Raw genomic sequence first — 19,161 nt, forward strand, 5'->3', positions numbered from 1 at the left:
TGTCACCTTTTTGTGCATATAAGTAGACAAAGCTTTGTGTGTAAGAGAATTCATCCCTGTTCGTTTATAATCCATGTTGTGGAAGTTTTGTATGCTAACTACTGATTTTGAATCAACAGTCTAAGAGTTAGAAAGGTTACAAGGGAAGTTAGGAGGAGTTTATGACATAAATGCATGTATTTAGGGTCTTTCTGATAAGGACAAGTGGAAATTCCTGTAGGAAAAGGTATGAAGAAAGAAAGCTAAATAAATTCTGAAGTAACTGAAGATTACACATTTCAAAATTTCATTTAGTTACAAGGATGAGCCTAATAATAAGACAGACTAAACGTGATCATCTTACACCTACAGTTGAGAAACCAGACCAAATAGCACAAGATAATGTTCCTTCAATTTCAGTAAGGGAATTAGGAAAGTAACTAGAAGCTTCAGATACTTCAGGTTTTAAACTTCACAAACATCACCACAAAAGAGAGTAACCAACCAATACAGACTCTCATCTGTACATGATCCAAACAGAGCATATGCAATAGTACTTGTGGAAGCACTGAGACAGACACGGGGAAGAAGCCCTGATGTCCTACCCAGCTCCAAGCTGCTGCTCCAGAAGGATAAAGATCTGTGGATCTTATGTTAATCTGACACTCCTATGCAGATGTCACAGACTGTAGTGGGGGATAAAGAAGAGTGGACTCCAAGTGAAGAAGGATCCCAGATCATACACAGATACTGTAACCAGCTGCAGCTTGTACTTCTGATGCTGCACTCTGGTCCTTTGTCAGTCTCTCTCCCACATTAGTGCTGTAAACACTCCTATTTTTCTCTCCTTCTGTTTTCCCTCCCACAAGGCAACAATCCCAGAAATCCCTTGGGTAACCTGGACTCATATTTTGTGGCAAGGTACAAATTTTTTTTTAAGGGAGAAGTCCAGGAAGAACAGTATTTAAAACTCCCTTCTCTTCTACCCCAGAATCCAAGGATTTACCAAAAAACTCCTCCTAGAGAAGTACACCACCCAAACCATGGCTGCCACCCAATGATTTCCTTAATGCAGCATATTTAAACCACTTCTCCCCCAGGGCTCAGGGCACTTGGCTTAATACAGGAAGTTCCAGATAGGTTTTTTGTTTAAAAACACTGTAAAGCACAAAAGGCAGCTGACTGACCATCTGGGCTCCACAAAGGATACAGTATGTATCTTTAGAGAACATACTTTATTTAATAGAAGTTTTTTTGCTCCAATATACAAAATAAGGGACTGTAATCCCAATTGACATTTACATAGTTACACAGCAAATGAATTCCACCATTTACAACAACTGATAACTTTCCCACACTCCTCACTGTATTACAGTCAAGAAAAAATCCTATGTTTTACATGCCAATCAGTTATATTTCATATTTCTGTCTCTTTTAATTTTTTTTTAAGTTGCAGTTTCTGACATCAGTTTAATTAAGAACTTACAATTATTTCAGCTGCGCTAAAAGAAAAATGAAATATATAATTTGGAATACTATCTCAAAACCCTTATACAAAATAAAAGTCAGTATCTTATAAAAATACAGAGCAGGAGTAAAACCAGTAAAACAACAGAAATGTTTTAAATTTTGCTACGGTATAAAACATTTATCAACTAGCCTTAGCTTTTAACTACATTAAAACAAAAGAAAAAAAAAGAAAAAAAAGGAGGAAAAAAAAGACCAAATTAACAAAAGGTAATATGACAGTTGTTTTGCAATTCTGTACCTTTAGTATGCAAAGGACTTCATCCTTCTAACATGCACCATTATCCAACTGATTTACCCCTTTAACCCTTTTTCTACTGAAAGCCAAAAAGGAGTTTTAACATTATCTGAATCCTTTCAGAAAAATCCAACCATCTTTTTCTGCATCTCCCACAATATTTGGGCTTTACTTTACAATGCTGGTAGTTTAATCATGATACATAATCTTCTAAAAAAGAATTCTAGCCAAACCAAGGCGTTAGAAACTCTGCGTCTTACAAAAGCGATTTGTTACAGTATGACAGTTGCTCAGTAGCCCAATTTATTTAGTGACCCTGTTAAAGATTTGTTCAACTGAGTGAATAGGTGAAGTCATTTCCTGAGCTAAAAGATATAGGTAAGTAAATAGTCAGTTATAGCAGCAGACAGGAGACATTCTTTTTAAAAGTTGTAACAGTATCAATAAAATAACCTTAGAAAATTACAGTAATGTAAAAATCACTAGCTGACAAGGGAGCGACAAGGACATCCAAGACCTGATTGCCACAATCTGGAATGCACATCCAATGACCTTCCAGAAATTACATTCAGCTACTGTCAGACAACGTACTCCTAAGTGAAGAATGTCAAATAGTTCACATTTCTTACAGATCAGGTGTTTTGTCAAGATTTAATTCTTAATGCTGTTTCATACCTAAAGCAAGGTAAACTGCTTAGTTTCAAAAATTTCCACTATACAGGACTTAAATATTATTACTTTTGCAGGAATGTGGTATCTTCAGTCTCATGAAATTCCAAACCTATTTCTTCTTATTACTCAGACATAATTTAATGTTTAATGGAAGCTGATGTGCTTTTAGGAGAGGAAATAATATTCTTAAAATCGTTTACTTCGATCCAAAGCATTCTAATTTGCCTAGAGTATGAACCATTAACAAATCATCAAAGAACTACAAAGACCAGTATACCACCACTGCATCACCATTTCCTATTATATAAAAGATGATTTAAGTCTTCTTATATAATAGTTAGATCACTTTTTTTCACCCATTAATGAAGAGTCTATTCTAATTTAATTAAAGTACCTTGGTTAGACACCAGTTCCTCCAGAAGGAAATCTCTTCTGTGTTACTAAGTTTTTTCAGATATTGTAGTCGTTGTTTTTGTAATTTGTATTGACTCTCCTTTAACATTTAAACATGATTAGTTTTAATTCAAATTAATATATAAAATTTCCAATACTTGTTAGAATAAAGGACAATACACAAGATCCTAAGCTACAATAATTTATAAATAGAAATAAACTATTGCAAACCAAATCTTTCCCCATACGGAGATTAAAAGCCATAATCTTGACTGATTGTTCCCGATCACACATTATAAATAATGTAAGCTTCTCCACAGAAGCAAAGCATCCTTGCCTCCCTGACACCAGTTTACACCTTCAGTTAAACCACTTCCATCAAGAAGGCAATTGAGTTGGGCCCAGACATAATTTCTTGCTTATATGTTAACCCTCCAAACCTCATTCTTTCAAACTTAAGCATAGGAAACTAACTCCACAGAGAATCCTTTACCTGCTATACACAAAGTCTGTATAAAATACAGATTTCTAACGCTCCTAACTGCACCAGGCTGGCAGTGCAGTGAGAACCTGATTCAAAGGCCACTGAAGTCCATGAAAGGCTTCAATGGGCTCTGAACTAGGACCACAGAGATGGTATTCCCCAAAGGAAAGCTCCTGCAAGAGTGGCTGGTATCTCTCTTTTTGCTTATGGGATGCAGTGGAGATGTGTAGTCAGCATGATACCTGAGCAAATAAAATGAAAAAGATACAAAAGTTTTAGGAACCCCAAACTCTTTACTTAGTTGTGTGCAAACTGTGCTATTGCCCCTACAGCTCCCTGCTCTCCTGCTCTTCAGTGCTTGCTCCATTCCAGGATAGAGAAGACGTGAGACACAAAAATCTCTCTTCACTACAGCTCCCTCTCAGTCTCGAGACTGATAGAAGAGGATGTAACCAGACTCAGAGTTCTTTGAGATGTCTGATGTCAACCCGTAGAATTCTTCAATAGCTTGTGCATCTATTTTCTGTACATAAAACCACAAAAAATTAAAGTAGGAATATCTTGCATAATATACACATAAAATTAAGTTCCACTCTAAAAATTACTGTCAAACCAAATTAACTTTCATATAGTTACATAAAATAGTAAAATCCAAATAAGTCTTAAACTTGTGTTTCAGCTTCCCCTCAGCCATCACCGGCACAGAGGAGAGCAGCTATATATGTCTTACACATAAATTTTTAAATATTATTGTAAGTATGCACAAATTCCTGTGTATTGTAAGCTAAAAACCCAATTTATCTGTATCATTATTTGTCTTCTGGCCACAGAATAGCTTATTAAACAATGGTGAAAGACAGTGGTCATCAAAAAAGGAGCTTCTTCAAGTATAAAAACCGAAATGCAATTCAAAGTGTTGTACAGTCAGACTGTAAGGCACAGCTCTGCACACACAATTATTGCTCATTTAGACTGGAGATGAAGCCTCTTTTCATTTCTGTCATTCTACTTTAAATAAACATATCCACAAGGGCGGTGCATGTGCTCTGGTTGGGCTTACCTCAACAATATCATCATCAAAAAGCAACCAAAAATCATGACTCTTCACTATTGCAATATAATGTCCTCTGTTAGGGCCACTGCAAAATAAAATTAGGAAAAAACATAAACAATAACACACATATATGTGGAAATGCATTCCATTTAATTGTTTTTTCTTGTAGAAAAGCAATACTTAACAGTAATTAAAATGGCTTCCACTACAATATCTGTTTGGATGTGTCTTTTCTTCTTTATTACTCTCTACTTACATCATTTTCATAATGTGGTCTTATTTATTGTGCTAAATAAAGGATTATAATTTCAAATGAGGAATAAGCAGCACAGGTGTTGAAAATATAAATGAAATCTTAAACAGAGACAGAGAAGTGAAATCAAGAAAGCATTCTGGTATTTCATAGAGACAGAACAGATCCCAAACTTTTTCTGATCTTCAGAAAGAAAAAGGGCTGTAGAACTGCAGCTCATCTACAGTCTCAGTCATGAATGTCTTTATCTGGTCCACTGTAAACAAAAACTGAAGTAAACTGGCAGTTTAGGAATCTCAAGAAGCTCAGCAATGAGGAAGCTCCCAGTCAAAACTGTAACAACGCTCAGCCTCTTCAGTTATGGCAGACAAGAAATTTCACCGCAACTGTGACAGAAAAAAACAACCCAGCAAAACTTTAAGTGTGTCTTACTTGTCATCAGGTTTCAAGTAAGCAAACAGTACAGTTTCTGAAAGAGCCTTACAACTGGGGGTGAAAAACTGAGTGAGAGCAGCTCTGGAGCTGCCGTAAGTGGCTAACAGCACTCACGCGGTTTTTGTGCCTGGATCAGGGAGGGAAGGCTCCCATCCCTGAGGGACATGTCTGAGTACCAGATCACCTACACCATGAAAGCAGGGGTCATCTCATGCCATGGCTCTGAGAATAGAGAAGTCCCCAAGAGTGCAGCTTCAATGAAGGAGGCAGAAATGGTCAGAAGAGCACAGAATGGCCAGAAAGAATTTCCCTTAAAATCCAGAAAAAGAGTGTCCCCAGAAAGCTATGGCACAAAGGCTTATTTTCCAGAATTTTCCAATTTGAGATCTATTTATCTTAGCTCTACTCTTTACTCACTGTGAGAACACTGAGTAACTGGAACAAATTGCCAAAAGAGGACGTGAAATCAGCATTCCTAGTTATGAAACTGGGACCTGTGCAACCTAATCTAATGTCAAAGTTACCCTGCTTTGAGATTTAAATATTTGACCTCACAATATAAATTATTCTGTGATTTTAGATGTCAAATTGTAATTTTCACCTTTGGGGCTTTTATCTACCCAATAAGCAGTTTGTAGAACAACATGATTTTAAGCCTTGCTTGTAGAGTATAGCAAAATCAAATACGAATCTAACAGTCCTATTTTGAAGGCGATTAAACAAAGTAATCAACAAAATTCATAATATATGGATATATTTCAGAAAATGTTACTCAAGCCTTAAGAAAAAAAACCCACACCCTAAAGGAAATGCTTTATACAGTAATCTTTCTAGAATGCTTTCCTTCCAAAGAAAGCTTTTTTCTCAGAAAATGTTTTTAAATGTTATTATTGTTACATGATACTCTGCACTTCGTGGTTTTTTTTTTTGTTTTTTTTTTTTTTTTAACATAGTTAAGTTCATAAAAAGATTTTTAATGTGAAATACAGTTACTACTTTTCACAATGATCTGTCACAGTAACAAAGCTGTAATTTCTGCCAGGACTGGTAGTTTCTCCCCACGACACTTTTTTTCCTAAAAAGTTTTTATTTTAAGGGGGTCTTTAAATGACATTGATTTATATGATACTGGATGCTTTGTGTTGGTCTTTTAAACACAGTTATGCTTATACAAAAATCCCTTGCCTGAAAGAGAGTTATTACCTTCCACAATGAACTACCACAGCAACAAGGTCATACATTCTGTCAGGATTGGTGGCATCTCCTGAGGTGTTAAACAAACGAAGCTCTAAAGGGAAAACTACTCTATAAGAGAGTTTTGTGTATCGATGCAGCTGATCCATGTATTTAAATCTCTTCAAATGGAGAGCTAGAATCATAGGCAGCTTTTTTACTTTCATCCTGAAAAAAGGAACAAAACCAAAAAACCAGCAGTATTTCCAATATTCATCCAAAACATTCAGCTGATATCAACAAACAAGAAACCTGTTCTACTGAAGTCTTTAAAAATCTTTGCATTACATTAAAAGAAACCAAAATAATCAGCTGTTTAAAAATAGTTTAGCTGTGCTGCTAAAGGGAGATTTTTAACAAATGAGAGAACTGAAAATGTGCTTAAAAAAAGAAGATATAATATATAAAAACAGCCATGATGAACTCACATACTAATTTAGACATAAAGATCACATAGCACAGAATTAAATTTTTAAGTATATTTACCCAGAGCTTTCTAGAGCTTCCAAAAGCAAAACCTAGATTCCACTTGATACACAATGCAGGTATTGCAATAGTTGTTTCAGAGGTCCTGTTCCAGCTGTATTTCCCAGTACACCAGCCAAGTCAAACAAGCTTTTCAAAATGAGCTTTGTTACACCACTTTGTCACAGAAGTATTACTCCAAGTTTACCTAGCCACTCATTTCCAAGCCATTCATTTAGAATTTCCAAGGGACACAAACAGCCCACTGTTATCCACCTACCTCCTGCTACCCAAACAAGATAAGGCTGTGCTCTGGCACAATAATTTTGTACAAATGCTGCAGCAATGTTTTACGGCAGTCAAAGCCAGAAAGTGACCTAGTTTTACTGAGGGCTCACTAGCCCGTTTCCCTAGCATGGAGTATTGAGATTTCACGTCAGTGCCTATGAACCCTTCTCAGCCAATCCTAGCTGGCCTGGCAGCAAATACAGACTTCCAAATCTCTGGGCAAGGAATTTGCCCATCCTAGCAGAACAACCAAACCAGAGTGCTCTGCTTCTTGGCACAGCCAAGTGCCTTAGATCAGCACAGTGCTGAGTTTTTCAAACTGCTTTCAGCCCCAAAAGGCAGCTCAAAAGTCTCTGCAATACAGGCCAGGTTTCAGACATGTCTATTAAGACCGTACTTTGAGAATGTCAGGAAATTTGTAAAAGACAACGCTTTTTCAAAAGGTAGGGGACTAGGGAAAAATTCCTTGATAACTCACCTGCCCACATGGGAACTAGGAAATGAAAACAGCTGGAGAAGGGCAGAAAGATGACAGAAGCAACTATTTTTAGGGAGAGTTATGTTTTTATTATGTTGTAGCTATAATTTCTGCTCTGTTTTCAAAACTAAGTCCTCTCCTTATAATGTAACTGTTTGATATTAGGAGCTCTTTCAATGGTGAAGAAATCTGGTACACCATCTTTGCTAGCTGAGAAGACCCCATCACAGACAAACTGTTTTATAGAGATGGAAGAAAAATGTGACTGCAGTGAAACTGAACTTCAGCCCTACGTGAAACCCAAAGTATAAACAATCAAAGCTGTGTTTTGCTAATACAGAAGTGCCTGCAGTACAGGTTTATGTCAACCCAGTTGATATTGGCCAGGGATCACATTACCTCCCACACAGAAAAAGAGCTCAGACAACAGAGAACAACAGGCCAGGCCTGGATTCACAACCTCTACCAGACACCAATTAGTAAGCTTAGGCAACGTGTGAAGGCAGACCTGGCAGATGAGATATGCAAAAGCTGTTTGTGCAATCTGTGGTAAACCAAATAACCAGCAGCAGTGGTATAACCAGTAGAGCATGTCAGAGTTCCCACTCCTTCAGCCAAACACTTTCTCAGATAATAAATAACCACACAGTACACAAAATGACAGGTTTTTTCAAAGGTGTAAACAAGACTAGAAAAATTATTAGGCAGACAAGAATTGTTTTTAAACATAGTGATTTTCAGGCTTCCACAGAGCTTCTGATGATTTTCAGGAGCACTGTGAAGCAGTTTAGCACAACTAATTAAACAGTTTTAAGAAATCAGAAACCCAGCTAACAACAATAGTTACAAAAAGTGCTATCAAAATGATTCTTTCAGCAAATGGAAAAATTATTTTATCTTCAAAACAAAACTAAGTTTAAAAAGTCACATGCAATCAATGACTTTTCAACATTGCTTATTATCTTTGATTAGTCACTGACATTTTGTTTTAACTTGGCTTTTTAACTTATTTTTGGTCTTAAGACCCTTCCTTTTCTCATCTGTAAAATAAATGATGATCAAAGGAGTCCCTAAATGCATTACATGGATTCTCATTACTCATGGAAATAGACACATTGAATTCTTGCAAGAGGAATGCAGGCAAGTTATTTTTAAGTGGAAGAAGAGTAGAAAAATTAAGGGGAAAAGGGTGTTCTCTCCTTGACACATGCACATGAAAGGAAATACCAGAGTATTTTCATTAAAAGCATGGGTTGTTTTTCTCCTTCCCTAAGTGGGATGTACCTTTTATGTGCTTCTTGCTTACTGCGACATTCTTCACAGTAATACTTGTATTCACTGCACAGAGTTTCTGTGTTGCTGAAACCCCTGGGCAAAAAAAGAAAGCTGTAAATGCTAGCTTTTTATATGAAATAGCCACATAAATGTACCATATGAACATAACTTTATACACCTGTATCTACATAAGATAGAACTGTCAGCTTTTAGTTTTACTTCCTGCTTTCTGGGCAACAGGTGAAGGCAAATTTCAAAAATTCGGATTTTTGTGTCTACCTTAAACAGTGAGTGATTGAAGTATTCTGCTCCACATCAACTGAAAGGTCTAAGAAGTCTTCATCCTTGCTGCTTACCTTGCATGAAAAGAAGAACCAACAGAACATAGTTAAAACAAATTATACTAGTTTACCTCTGTTTTTCAGTACCACTTTTATTGACAGAATGCATCTTTTACCCTATAACATCCTGTTAGAAATTTTTGCAAGTGGCCTTTCTATTTCAGAGATTTGCTATAGTTTCTGATTTTGCTCAGGAATGGGGCAGTGTGTCTGAATCTCTGGGTGTAGATAATGCTAGTTGTCATTACGCTGTGATTTCAGATCAACAATATTAATGCCAAGCTTCTTCTACACGTCACATTTTTCAAAAGAACAGAATCTTCTGCTGAGCGCTTTCACTTCTGTTCCTCTCCTCTGACTCCCTTGAACTGAAAGTTATGTATTTGCATGCCATAATGAACCTAATAAACAGCACGAATATTTTGAAGCTTCTTCCTGGTTAGATTCATACTCTTAAAGGAACAGAAGACAGTAAATTTGGCAAATGAGAACTTGGGGCTTGGTCTGATAGAGGCAGAATAGTAGCCAATTCTCACAAAAATGTAAGAATAACAAGTGAAACAGAATATTCTAGAAGCAGAAAGTAAATTCCACCACAAATCCTGACAAATGATGAAAAAAGCCACAGCTGCCCTGAAAACCAACTATATCATTGAAGTTTTAGAAAACAGTCATGTGCAATCTTTTGTCTGCTAGTGTCTCCTCTCTGTATCTAAAGATACTCAATGACACTCATGAGAATATCCTCTGCCTAGATACAAAAGTAAAGGCTTTTAGAAAATATATCTGGCTGCAGTTTCTTGACTGAAAGCAGGAAAAGTGAAATGGCTACAGGAGAAGTAATGCAAGTTGATCTTTTAAACATATGAGATTTATGTTCCTTTTGGAAATTCAACTCAGGATTAAAAAAAAAAAAGTAAAGATGCTCTCTGATAATCAAGAGATGAGAAACACACAGCTCCTAAGGGCAGCATACTTGGAGAAAAAAAGAAAAAAGCAGGTGGTCAAGACAAGTATTTTTGAGAATTAATACCATAAGGCAAGTCCAAAAACTCATGAAACTTAAGTTGAAAGCTTCTGTGAGAGGACTGGGCTCCCATTGTTCTGTACCTAGTCTTTCCAAGAGTTAAGTGTGCATGTAAAAAAACGCCACTATGTCAGTACACATCATTTCTACTGCAATATTCAGATGCTCACTTTCAGAGAGATGACAGAACACATATGGAAATCTTTCAAAATGTTTAGAATGGGAAGAAAAAAGCCACCTGCATCTTCAGTGTGCTGCACATTTCCTGAATCCAAGGATGTACTATGGTTTAGTTGTGTGGACAATTCTTCAAAATATCCCATTGCCAATCACTCTTGGGATTATCAGACCTTACTTTTTTTCTTTATTACTCTCTATGACTCTAATGACTGGTGGAAGTCCTTATAACTGAGGATTAAGAATGGCTCAGGAAAAAAAAAATCAGTTCTAGAAAATACTCTGCTGCTGCAGTCTTCAGCTAGGACAGCTGGAATTAGGGAGTCATGTGATCAGTGTTATTCAGACACGCAATTAGATAATTCTTCCTCCTTTGGTCTAATCAAAGAAAATTCTGCAAAACAATACAGATTTCACAGGCAGCTTTATCCCACGCAGAAGCTGTAAGGGCAGAGAGGATATGGAGAGGAGGGAAGGGATGTGTTGTACTTGGTTAAAAAGAGATTGGTATTGAAATCAGAAGTTCACAAAAGGACAATTTCCATTCTCTGTGACAATATGGCCTTAAAAAACCACACTCCAGCTAGCCAGTCCATTGTGCACTTAAGATCATGAGGAACCATTAAAGGCCTTATTGCAAGAACAGCCAGGTTGATTTTTTTCCATTTATGTTGGTAGTTCATTAATTGCTTTCCCTAATTTTTAAGATTCTTCGAGCCTTAGTATTTGAACAGATTTTTCTAACATCAACTCATAAAGTTTAAATTAAAAAAAAAAAATTAAAAGCCACTCTGCAGTCTTACGAGTCCCCCCTCCTGTAAAGGTTCTGTTTCAAATAAACATCACTGAGCTTCTTAGACTACGACCACCAATGCTATGTTCTTCAATCATCTGTAGAATGAAAAAAAGATGGGCATGATCAGAAAACCTCATCACCTGCAGAATCGAGCCCTGATGCGTTCAAAAAGCTGTCTGAGTGCTCCTAACAGGAACATCTGAGTAATAGTGAGGAATTTGGATGTTCCAGTGCTCTGGCTGAAGAGGATGGTGTGCTATTCTCATGTCAAGGACATCACCTGCACCCACACAGCTCAGCTGTACTCTGATGACCAAAGCTGTGCAGAACAGAAAGCTCAGAAGGCTGACACTCACAGAATCCATTATTTCTTACAGCTGGGAATTTCACTGGCAGTGCGAATCTGCGCACTGGCAAAGAGCTCTTTCAGCTACAGACTCCCATGTGTTCTAAGACAGAAAGCAGTTTTTAAAGAAGCTGAAACAAAATGTGTGACTTATTTTGGTTTTAAAAAAAAGAGAAATGAAAATCAGACAGAGTTAAAGGTTCTATAGTACTCATGAAAGAGAGGACACTGAGATTTTCCTTATTGCCTTCTCTCAGTCCAAAGCAGGATTGAGCCAAAGAATTGTATGCCTTGTAGAGTCATTTGAACCCAAGAGCAAGACCATCACCTGGAGATTGATATGGTGGTTTTGACAATTTCCTATATTTCTCTGTAGAAGTACTGGCCACATTTAGATGTTGAAATTTAATCTTAATGAAGCCAATTACATTATTTTCTGATTTACTGTTATTCTTCCTTAAACTGTGAGAGAAATAGGTAAAACCAATTAACTTCTAGATAATTTCTATAAATTAGCCATAAAATTTACATTCACTTCATCATTCTGCCTCTGTCGAGGAAGGGTGAAAGCATTACAAAGAGGAATCACATTAAAGCATGTAAAGGCAACTTACAATCCTTTTTGTAACATATTCATTTAAGACTGTGGCTTGATTCACAACACAAATCTTTGTTAAAGCATCATATCTATGTTCCTTATACTCCACTGTTCATACTTAGACTGAGGATACATCTTGAGCCAGTTCAATTTTTACCGTTAAGACGGGCTAATGAAACAGCGTATCCTGGAAAGATGCTCTTTTCCATAACCAGGACAACTAAAATTAGAATAAATATTTTGCTCATTTTAGGAACATTGAGTAGGTTAGTCCAGTTAGAAGATAACCATTGTCACTTTGAGCAAAGATATATGTTATGCTTTATATATTTACATATGCAATAAATTTCCAATTTAAATTAAAAAATATACTAGGGCTATTGTCGTGTCATTAAGAAGCAGTAATTCATCTTCTACATGAGCTATTTCCAAGTACTCCTAACATTTTAATTTATATTTCTAAACACAGAAATAATCTAAATGCCAACAGCTTCTAATAAACATAAAACCAATCATGTATACTCACTATATTTGAAAATAAAACACTTTTCACAGTGATATTACCTATTAATGTGCCCAAATGTGTTTCTAAGTGCTCATTTTCAGATCACTGTGTTTTAGACACAAGCTGATATACTAAAAAGACAGAAACTGATAAAATAGTTTCCAGATTACTTTGATTATCATCTTGTTCAGCAATAGCTGAATATTTCTATTAGCAATAGCTAATAGGAAAAAAAAACCTGAGCAGTGTTAGTAGAATTCTCAGAATTGTGACAGGCCTGATAACTAATAAAATATGCCAGCAAAGAGCATATCAGTGTTTTAAAATTGCATTAAGGACGGTACCTAGATCAAAATCCTGACAGCAGCAATCCATTATGCCACAGTGAGGAAAGGCAATGATGTCAGTTGTGTCAAAAGACTTAAGCTAAACTCATGTTTCAAGAAAAAAAAACAACAACCAGTTCAAGAACTAGAAGAGAAGCAACTGACAGCTGACAAGAAATACTTATTAGGGAGGGGAAATCTGCCAGAAAAGAAAATGTGGTAACTTGGAATCACCACCTAAATAACTCATAGTCTGCAGTTACATTATACATGACATTATGAAGCTCCTTCTTTGAAATAAAAGAGGTGGGTATTTCTAGAAGACTGAGAAATTGCATGTGAAATATACAGATTTGATGAATTCCTCCTTTCCGATGTCATGCTGACATATCTGCATTACCTAATTCAGTTAAAGAAAATAGGAGCACAGTCATTTAGCTTTTTTACAATCTCTAAGGAATAGAGATGACAGAATTACTGTAATTTTCAAACTGTGCTGCTTTTACTCTTTCTCAAGCTGGTAAAATTCAATTTTAAGTTTTTAGGAAATACATTCTATCTCTTATTGTAGAACTTCTCAAAGAATATTTTTGTATAGCATACTCAGAGAAAGAGTTTATTTTTCAGGGTGTAGTACTAGAAGAATTCCTCTGGACAGACATTTAGGAAAGGATTGCTTTTTGTGAACGTGCAGGTATGTTTTTTGAGAATCCCAGTCTACTATCCTAGTGCCAAAAGCCAACCATCTTGATTTCAATGGCTTTAAATTTAAAAACTAGGAATCCATGGAAACTGATTGACAATACTTACTTATGGGATGTATCACTAAGCATGACATTCAGTTATTAAGACATTAAATTTGAGAAGAACCTCACAACCCTCAAATTACAGATTTTTATTTTGTTTAAGAATGCATCACTTTAGAATTTTCTGCTCTAAACTTTGAAGGTGATTATGATCACACTGACAAAAAAAATCCAACTGGGAATTTTCCTAATATTGAACACGTGTCTTTTCCTACAATTCATGCACCAGCTGCTAGAATGTTCTCACTAAGAAGGAAAAACTGCAAATATCCCCACAAATATAAGATCACTAAAGAAAGAAACTAATCTAATCTGTCGGGCTGCTGGGATAAATGAATCGTGAAGCATGCTGTTCGGAAACACGGCAGAGTTCACATGAAGACTTACAGTTTCACAGGTAAGACATCTGGTTTCATTAGTTAATGTTCCCTGAAAGATTTCGTGCACCCAGGTGGGGTCTGGCGGGCTGTTGTTCTCAGTGTCCACGTTGCCATTAGGCAGGCGCCCGTTCTGCTTCTCTTGTTTTCTTTCCTCTTGCAAGATGTCCGCAATGGTATTTAACAGATAGTTCAGGAACTCGTGCGCATCCTGCTGCATGTAGTTATCAAAAAGTTCTGCCAGATAAAGCAGAAGGTGTTGCAATTGATTGGTTAGTGCTGTACTACAGGTAAATTTTAATTTAAGAGCGTCATATTTCAAAACCAGTCCTTTATTTCACATCTTGAATCATTCATGGCAATACAACACCAACCCAAAATGCCTACTTGATAAACTAAGTCAAAAAAACGGGGTGGGGAAAGGGGACAGCAAGTCAGCTTGCATTGGCAGAAATCACTGGAAATTACCAGAAGACTGCAAGAAAACCAGGGCACAATTCAACTGCCTAAACACAGGTGTACGTGGAGTGCCACCTGAACTTGTATGGGTCATCCTGTCCAGCCTCCAGATGCCACTGCATCTCCTACAGGGGCTATGGTATCTCTGCCAAGCTTAGGTCAATGTCTGGGATAACACGGATTTAATAATTACTTCTTTTCTGTCTGACCAGGAACTGCTAAGAGGAAATGTACCTGCCTATTTAAAAAGCATTCTATATCCTCAGCTAATATCATAGAAGTCTTTTATTGTGCAAGTACTTCACTTTGCTGGCAGTCCAAGAATGTTCTAAGAGACATGTCTTCAGTACAGGAGTGGAAAGATGAAGGAAAAAGATACTCAGTGAAGCTCAAGTTTTGAAATGCATACAGGGACTCCATGGCAGCTTTACTGTCACTTACCTGATGGCACCCAGAAATAAACAGAAATAGAAAAAAAGTCCAGGGTTATTAGCTAAGTAGGGAAATCCTGATGCTAATCTAGGTAATTTGGAGAGGTTAAGTAGTGCAATAGGTCAGGCAAGAGTATGAACCATGTAGTTTACTTAATGAACTACTACAGTATTTTTGAGACGAGTAAATTCAATCTAGCCAACTGCAAGGTCTTTATTTGATCAAGTAAATCAAGGCAGAACAAGAGCTACAAGTCTCTTGAGATAAAAGACTTCAGAGGTTCTTCACAGTGTAGTATCACAGGCCTCTCAGGGCTATGTGCCCAGTCAGTAATTAGCATTAATTACAGCAAAATGAAAACTACAACAGATTGCTCATTTTACAATTAGAAGAACTTCGTGCAAATATTAACAGTATACCTTGAGCTGACTTCAAGACAGCAGCTGCTTCCCAGCCAATTAAACTTTAAGGTCATTAATAGAGAAACACAGAATTGATAACTGAGTTCCAACCCCCCTGCTCCGGACAGGGCCACCTTCCAACGAGGCCAGGTTACACAAAGCCCCATCCAACCTGGCCTTGGACACTTCCAGAGATGAGGTATCCACAGCTTCTCTAGGCAACCTGTTCCAGTGCCTCACCACACTCACAGCATGAATTTCGTCCTAATACCTAATCTAAACTTGCCCTCTTTCAGTTTAAAGTCATTCCCCTTGTCCTGTCACTACACACCCTTGTGAAAGGCTCCTCTCCAGTTCAGAGATGTATAATACATGCATGTTGTATTCAGACATTGAAAATAAAAGATGGAGCAGCAGCTTTGTAGTCTGGAATACGTTAAAACTATGTCCTCAGTTATCACCCTGGTATAGCTGGATACAAACTGGAAGACACTCTAGATTGGTGTTGCACACCTACCCGATTCTTAAACTTCTTTAAGGCTCAAAATTATATACCTTCACAATAAGTACTTAATAGCATATATGATACCCATGTAATTGCAGCCTGAATGTAGCTATTTATTTGTACAAAAGGTGAGAGTATCATCATTAAAAGAGACCCAAAAAGAAAACAAGGGTTGAACTTCCATATGTGACTTCTCTACTGAAGGTTTTCCAACTGCCTTGCCCTGTGCAGAATTTTAGCGGCGTGACATAATTACACATTACAAAGAACACTTTCTAAAATGAACTTAATGGCTCCTGTGGTTTGCTTTCTGCTTTCCATCTGAATGACTCTCTGCATTTGTTATAATGAACTGTTTCTGCACCTGTATCAAACACAAGCACACTTACTTGAGTAGAAGTGCCAAAGAAGGGAATTCGAGTTTCCTATGCTGCACAGGCAAGTACCGCACTCAAGAGCTTTTTTTTTAACAATAACATTACAACTCACGGTGTGCATTTGCTGGAACAGCCATGTCAAACTAGGAATGTCATTATAATATTTTATTTCTTGTTTTTACGACAGAGATAGTCATCATACCATTTAAATGCTTTTTAAGTCTCCATTCATAGCCTTGGAAAGATTGCAATAGTGTGAACATATCTATCGCAGCAGTGTTAAGTACAGTACATCAAACAGTTTATTTAAATACAGTAATTACTTCTTAAGGGAAAAAAAAGTTGTAGTTTTATAAAAATGCATCCAAACTGAGTAGTAGATTACAAGGCTTCATTTCTATTTTAACATCAAATCATTTACTAAAACATTCTGACCAATTAGCCCTGCAGAGAAGAAACAAGAAATGTGAAAAATCCCTAGAAATCTCTTGAAATTTAGGATAACAATGACATTTAAAAAACAATTTGCCAAAACTACTTAGTGGTTTTAAAATTAATTAATTCTTTAAAAAGTAGGTCAAATTGCATATTGCATAAATTCTAAATCAATTTAAAAATGGTGGGGGGTTTTAAGCTAGATTCTTATGGACAAGTCTTTCTACACATTCAATCTGGGAGACTGATTCCTCCATTCAAAAATTATTTTTTTAAAACAAAGGTCTTACAGCGAATTTTGATTACAAATTTAAAACTCACAGAGAAACAAAACTAGCAAGAAATTTCATAAGCAGCCAGTGACAATATGACAATACACTTTAGCTCTACATGAGGGGACAGAGAGACACAAGGATTCTCTCTCAAAACTGCTCCAGGGTTACACCCTTATCCTGGGGCCACCTCTTGTTTATACTACAGCACCAAGAACACTTTCTATGTGTAACAAATATATAGGTATTCCACTACGTAAACTTCAGAATTAAATCATAATTGCTGCATTTATTACACAAGAAAAAGAAAAAAAAGTTACCATTTTCTTTTCGTAATCTTGTTATAAATTTCTTGGGAGGTATTACTCCAACTTTTTTCTTCTGGGTGGCTATACTGTGGAAGAGATCTGCTAAGCATGTAAGGAGATTCTCTTTTTTTCTTGGCTGACTCTTGTATGCTAAGACTTTGTCTCGAAATGGTCGACAAAAATAAAGTGCCTGGAGAACCGAATTGCAGTAGCACGTATTCCCAAACTACAAAACAAAAGACAGATCTATTAGTTTGCATTGTATTATGGTAGAGGGGTAAAATTAATTCCAAACTATAACAGAGTGCATAAGCAGGGGCCAACTTTCTGCAAGATGTTTCTTCCTGACTTTAAGGTAGAAAAACATATTAATATCACACAAAGGATTACCAAGTAGGTAAATGCACAAAAAACCTTGGTAAATTTGAACAATACTATTTAATTTTGTCTCACTTAAGATTTAACTTATTGGTAATATTTTACATCTATTTGGGTCAAAATGTTCAAACAAATACCCCCAATTTCACAGCTACCAAAATATGCCCAGGTAAAAATATCTCTCTGTCTACCACACATCAGCCACAACAGCAAAGAACAGGCACAGCATGACCTTGAACTGTGAAGAAATTCAGCTGAAAATACAGAGCTTCTCAGACACTACAGAAATTAGATTCTCCAAATCTTAATAGCTGCCATTGAAGTCAGAAATAACTACTGTAACCAGTTCCCACATTTTCAGTTCTTGTTCCAGGGTGACAAGATTGATTTAAGGAAACTCCTGAATGCCAATGTGACATGGTTTGCTCAGGATTCAAAGCTATGGCAGTTGGTAGCTTGAAATCAAGATTGCAAGGAAAGGAGAGCACAATTTGGATGTGCACACTTTGAAGGAGGCAAGCCACTGGATTGAAAGGAGAAAGCAGAGTCAGCAGGAAAAGCATCTGTAACCCACTTTGTACCAGGACACTACAGGTGGGACACTCCAGATGTCCCCCTTCCCCAGACTCCTTCAGGCACCTGAGATCACTGACACTGTCTGCAGCTCACCCTGACACTGCAAACGTCCCCATCACATCTGTGAAGGCGTTGTGAGCTGTCAGTGGATAAAGCCATTCTAATTTTATGCTGCCATTCTAATTTTATGCTGCCCTCCTCCAGTGAAACCTATTATCCAACACTGAAAGTGTAGGAAACATCTTTACAAGGCCCTCAGCAAGTAATCCAATCTTTCAGCTGCAGTCACGCAACCTGCAAATGGAAGCATGTACTTACGACACACATTCTGCAAAATGTGGAAATAACACTCAGATTTACGTTATATAAAGACAGCAGCACATACAGATAGCAAATTCCGAGACTTCATTATTGGGATGGGGAAACTTATGTGGCAAAGACAGCCTTTAGAGCTATTTTAAGAGCAGGTTCCTTCAATAGAGAAAAAGAGCTAAAAGCCTTCACATCTTAGGAATAACAGGGAAGTAACTACTTTTTGCTCTCTCCCAATTAAGACAAACAGGATGCATTGCAAAAATGCAATTTCATTACAAAACTTAAAAATTAATTACTTTCCTCTATTTTAAACTAATGGAATTTGAAGAACTACTTTCTAAATAACCAAGACACACTCAAAGAATAAGTAAGAAGCATATTTAAAAAAAATATTAAGATGTCATTAAGGTAACCATATTAAAAAGTGATGAGTTTAAAATACATTATTTTTCTTTATTTAGGCGAGGAAACTGCTTATATTAGCTTCTTTGTGGTCCAAATCCACAAACAAGTCAATGAACTTAAGAGAAAAACTAGGGCTTTTTACCTTAAAGGAAGCTGATGAATCACACAGTAGCTTCTGACAAAGCATTTAATATTGTAAGCTATTTTTGAGTTTATAATTAGAAA

The 19,161-nt window shown here is 36.7% G+C and overlaps 1 protein-coding gene across 2 annotated transcripts in view; it reads right to left on the bottom strand.

Moving 5' to 3' along the window:
* Positions 1 to 1,195: 1,195 nt before the first annotated feature.
* The window catches only part of USP12 (ubiquitin specific peptidase 12), a 32,866-nt gene continuing 14,900 nt past the window's right edge, over positions 1,196 to 19,161 (bottom strand). Inside the window, exons 3-9 of one of the 2 annotated variants that reach the window (XM_048294946.1) lie at positions 17,275 to 17,488; positions 14,084 to 14,310; positions 9,054 to 9,130; positions 8,784 to 8,867; positions 6,239 to 6,436; positions 4,354 to 4,432; positions 1,196 to 3,816 (exon numbers count right to left, since the gene is read on the bottom strand). In XM_048294946.1, the coding sequence (XP_048150903.1) occupies positions 3,715 to 3,816; positions 4,354 to 4,432; positions 6,239 to 6,436; positions 8,784 to 8,867; positions 9,054 to 9,130; positions 14,084 to 14,310; positions 17,275 to 17,488 (981 nt within the window). In that variant the 3' untranslated portion in view covers positions 1,196 to 3,714. The remainder of the gene's footprint in view (positions 3,817 to 4,353; positions 4,433 to 6,238; positions 6,437 to 8,783; positions 8,868 to 9,053; positions 9,131 to 14,083; positions 14,311 to 17,274; positions 17,489 to 19,161) is intronic. The other variant, XM_048294947.1, reaches the window with a different exon arrangement.

Source organism: Corvus hawaiiensis, chromosome 2 (assembly GCF_020740725.1).
Source record: "Corvus hawaiiensis isolate bCorHaw1 chromosome 2, bCorHaw1.pri.cur, whole genome shotgun sequence".
Taxonomy (NCBI): Eukaryota; Metazoa; Chordata; class Aves; order Passeriformes; family Corvidae; genus Corvus; species Corvus hawaiiensis.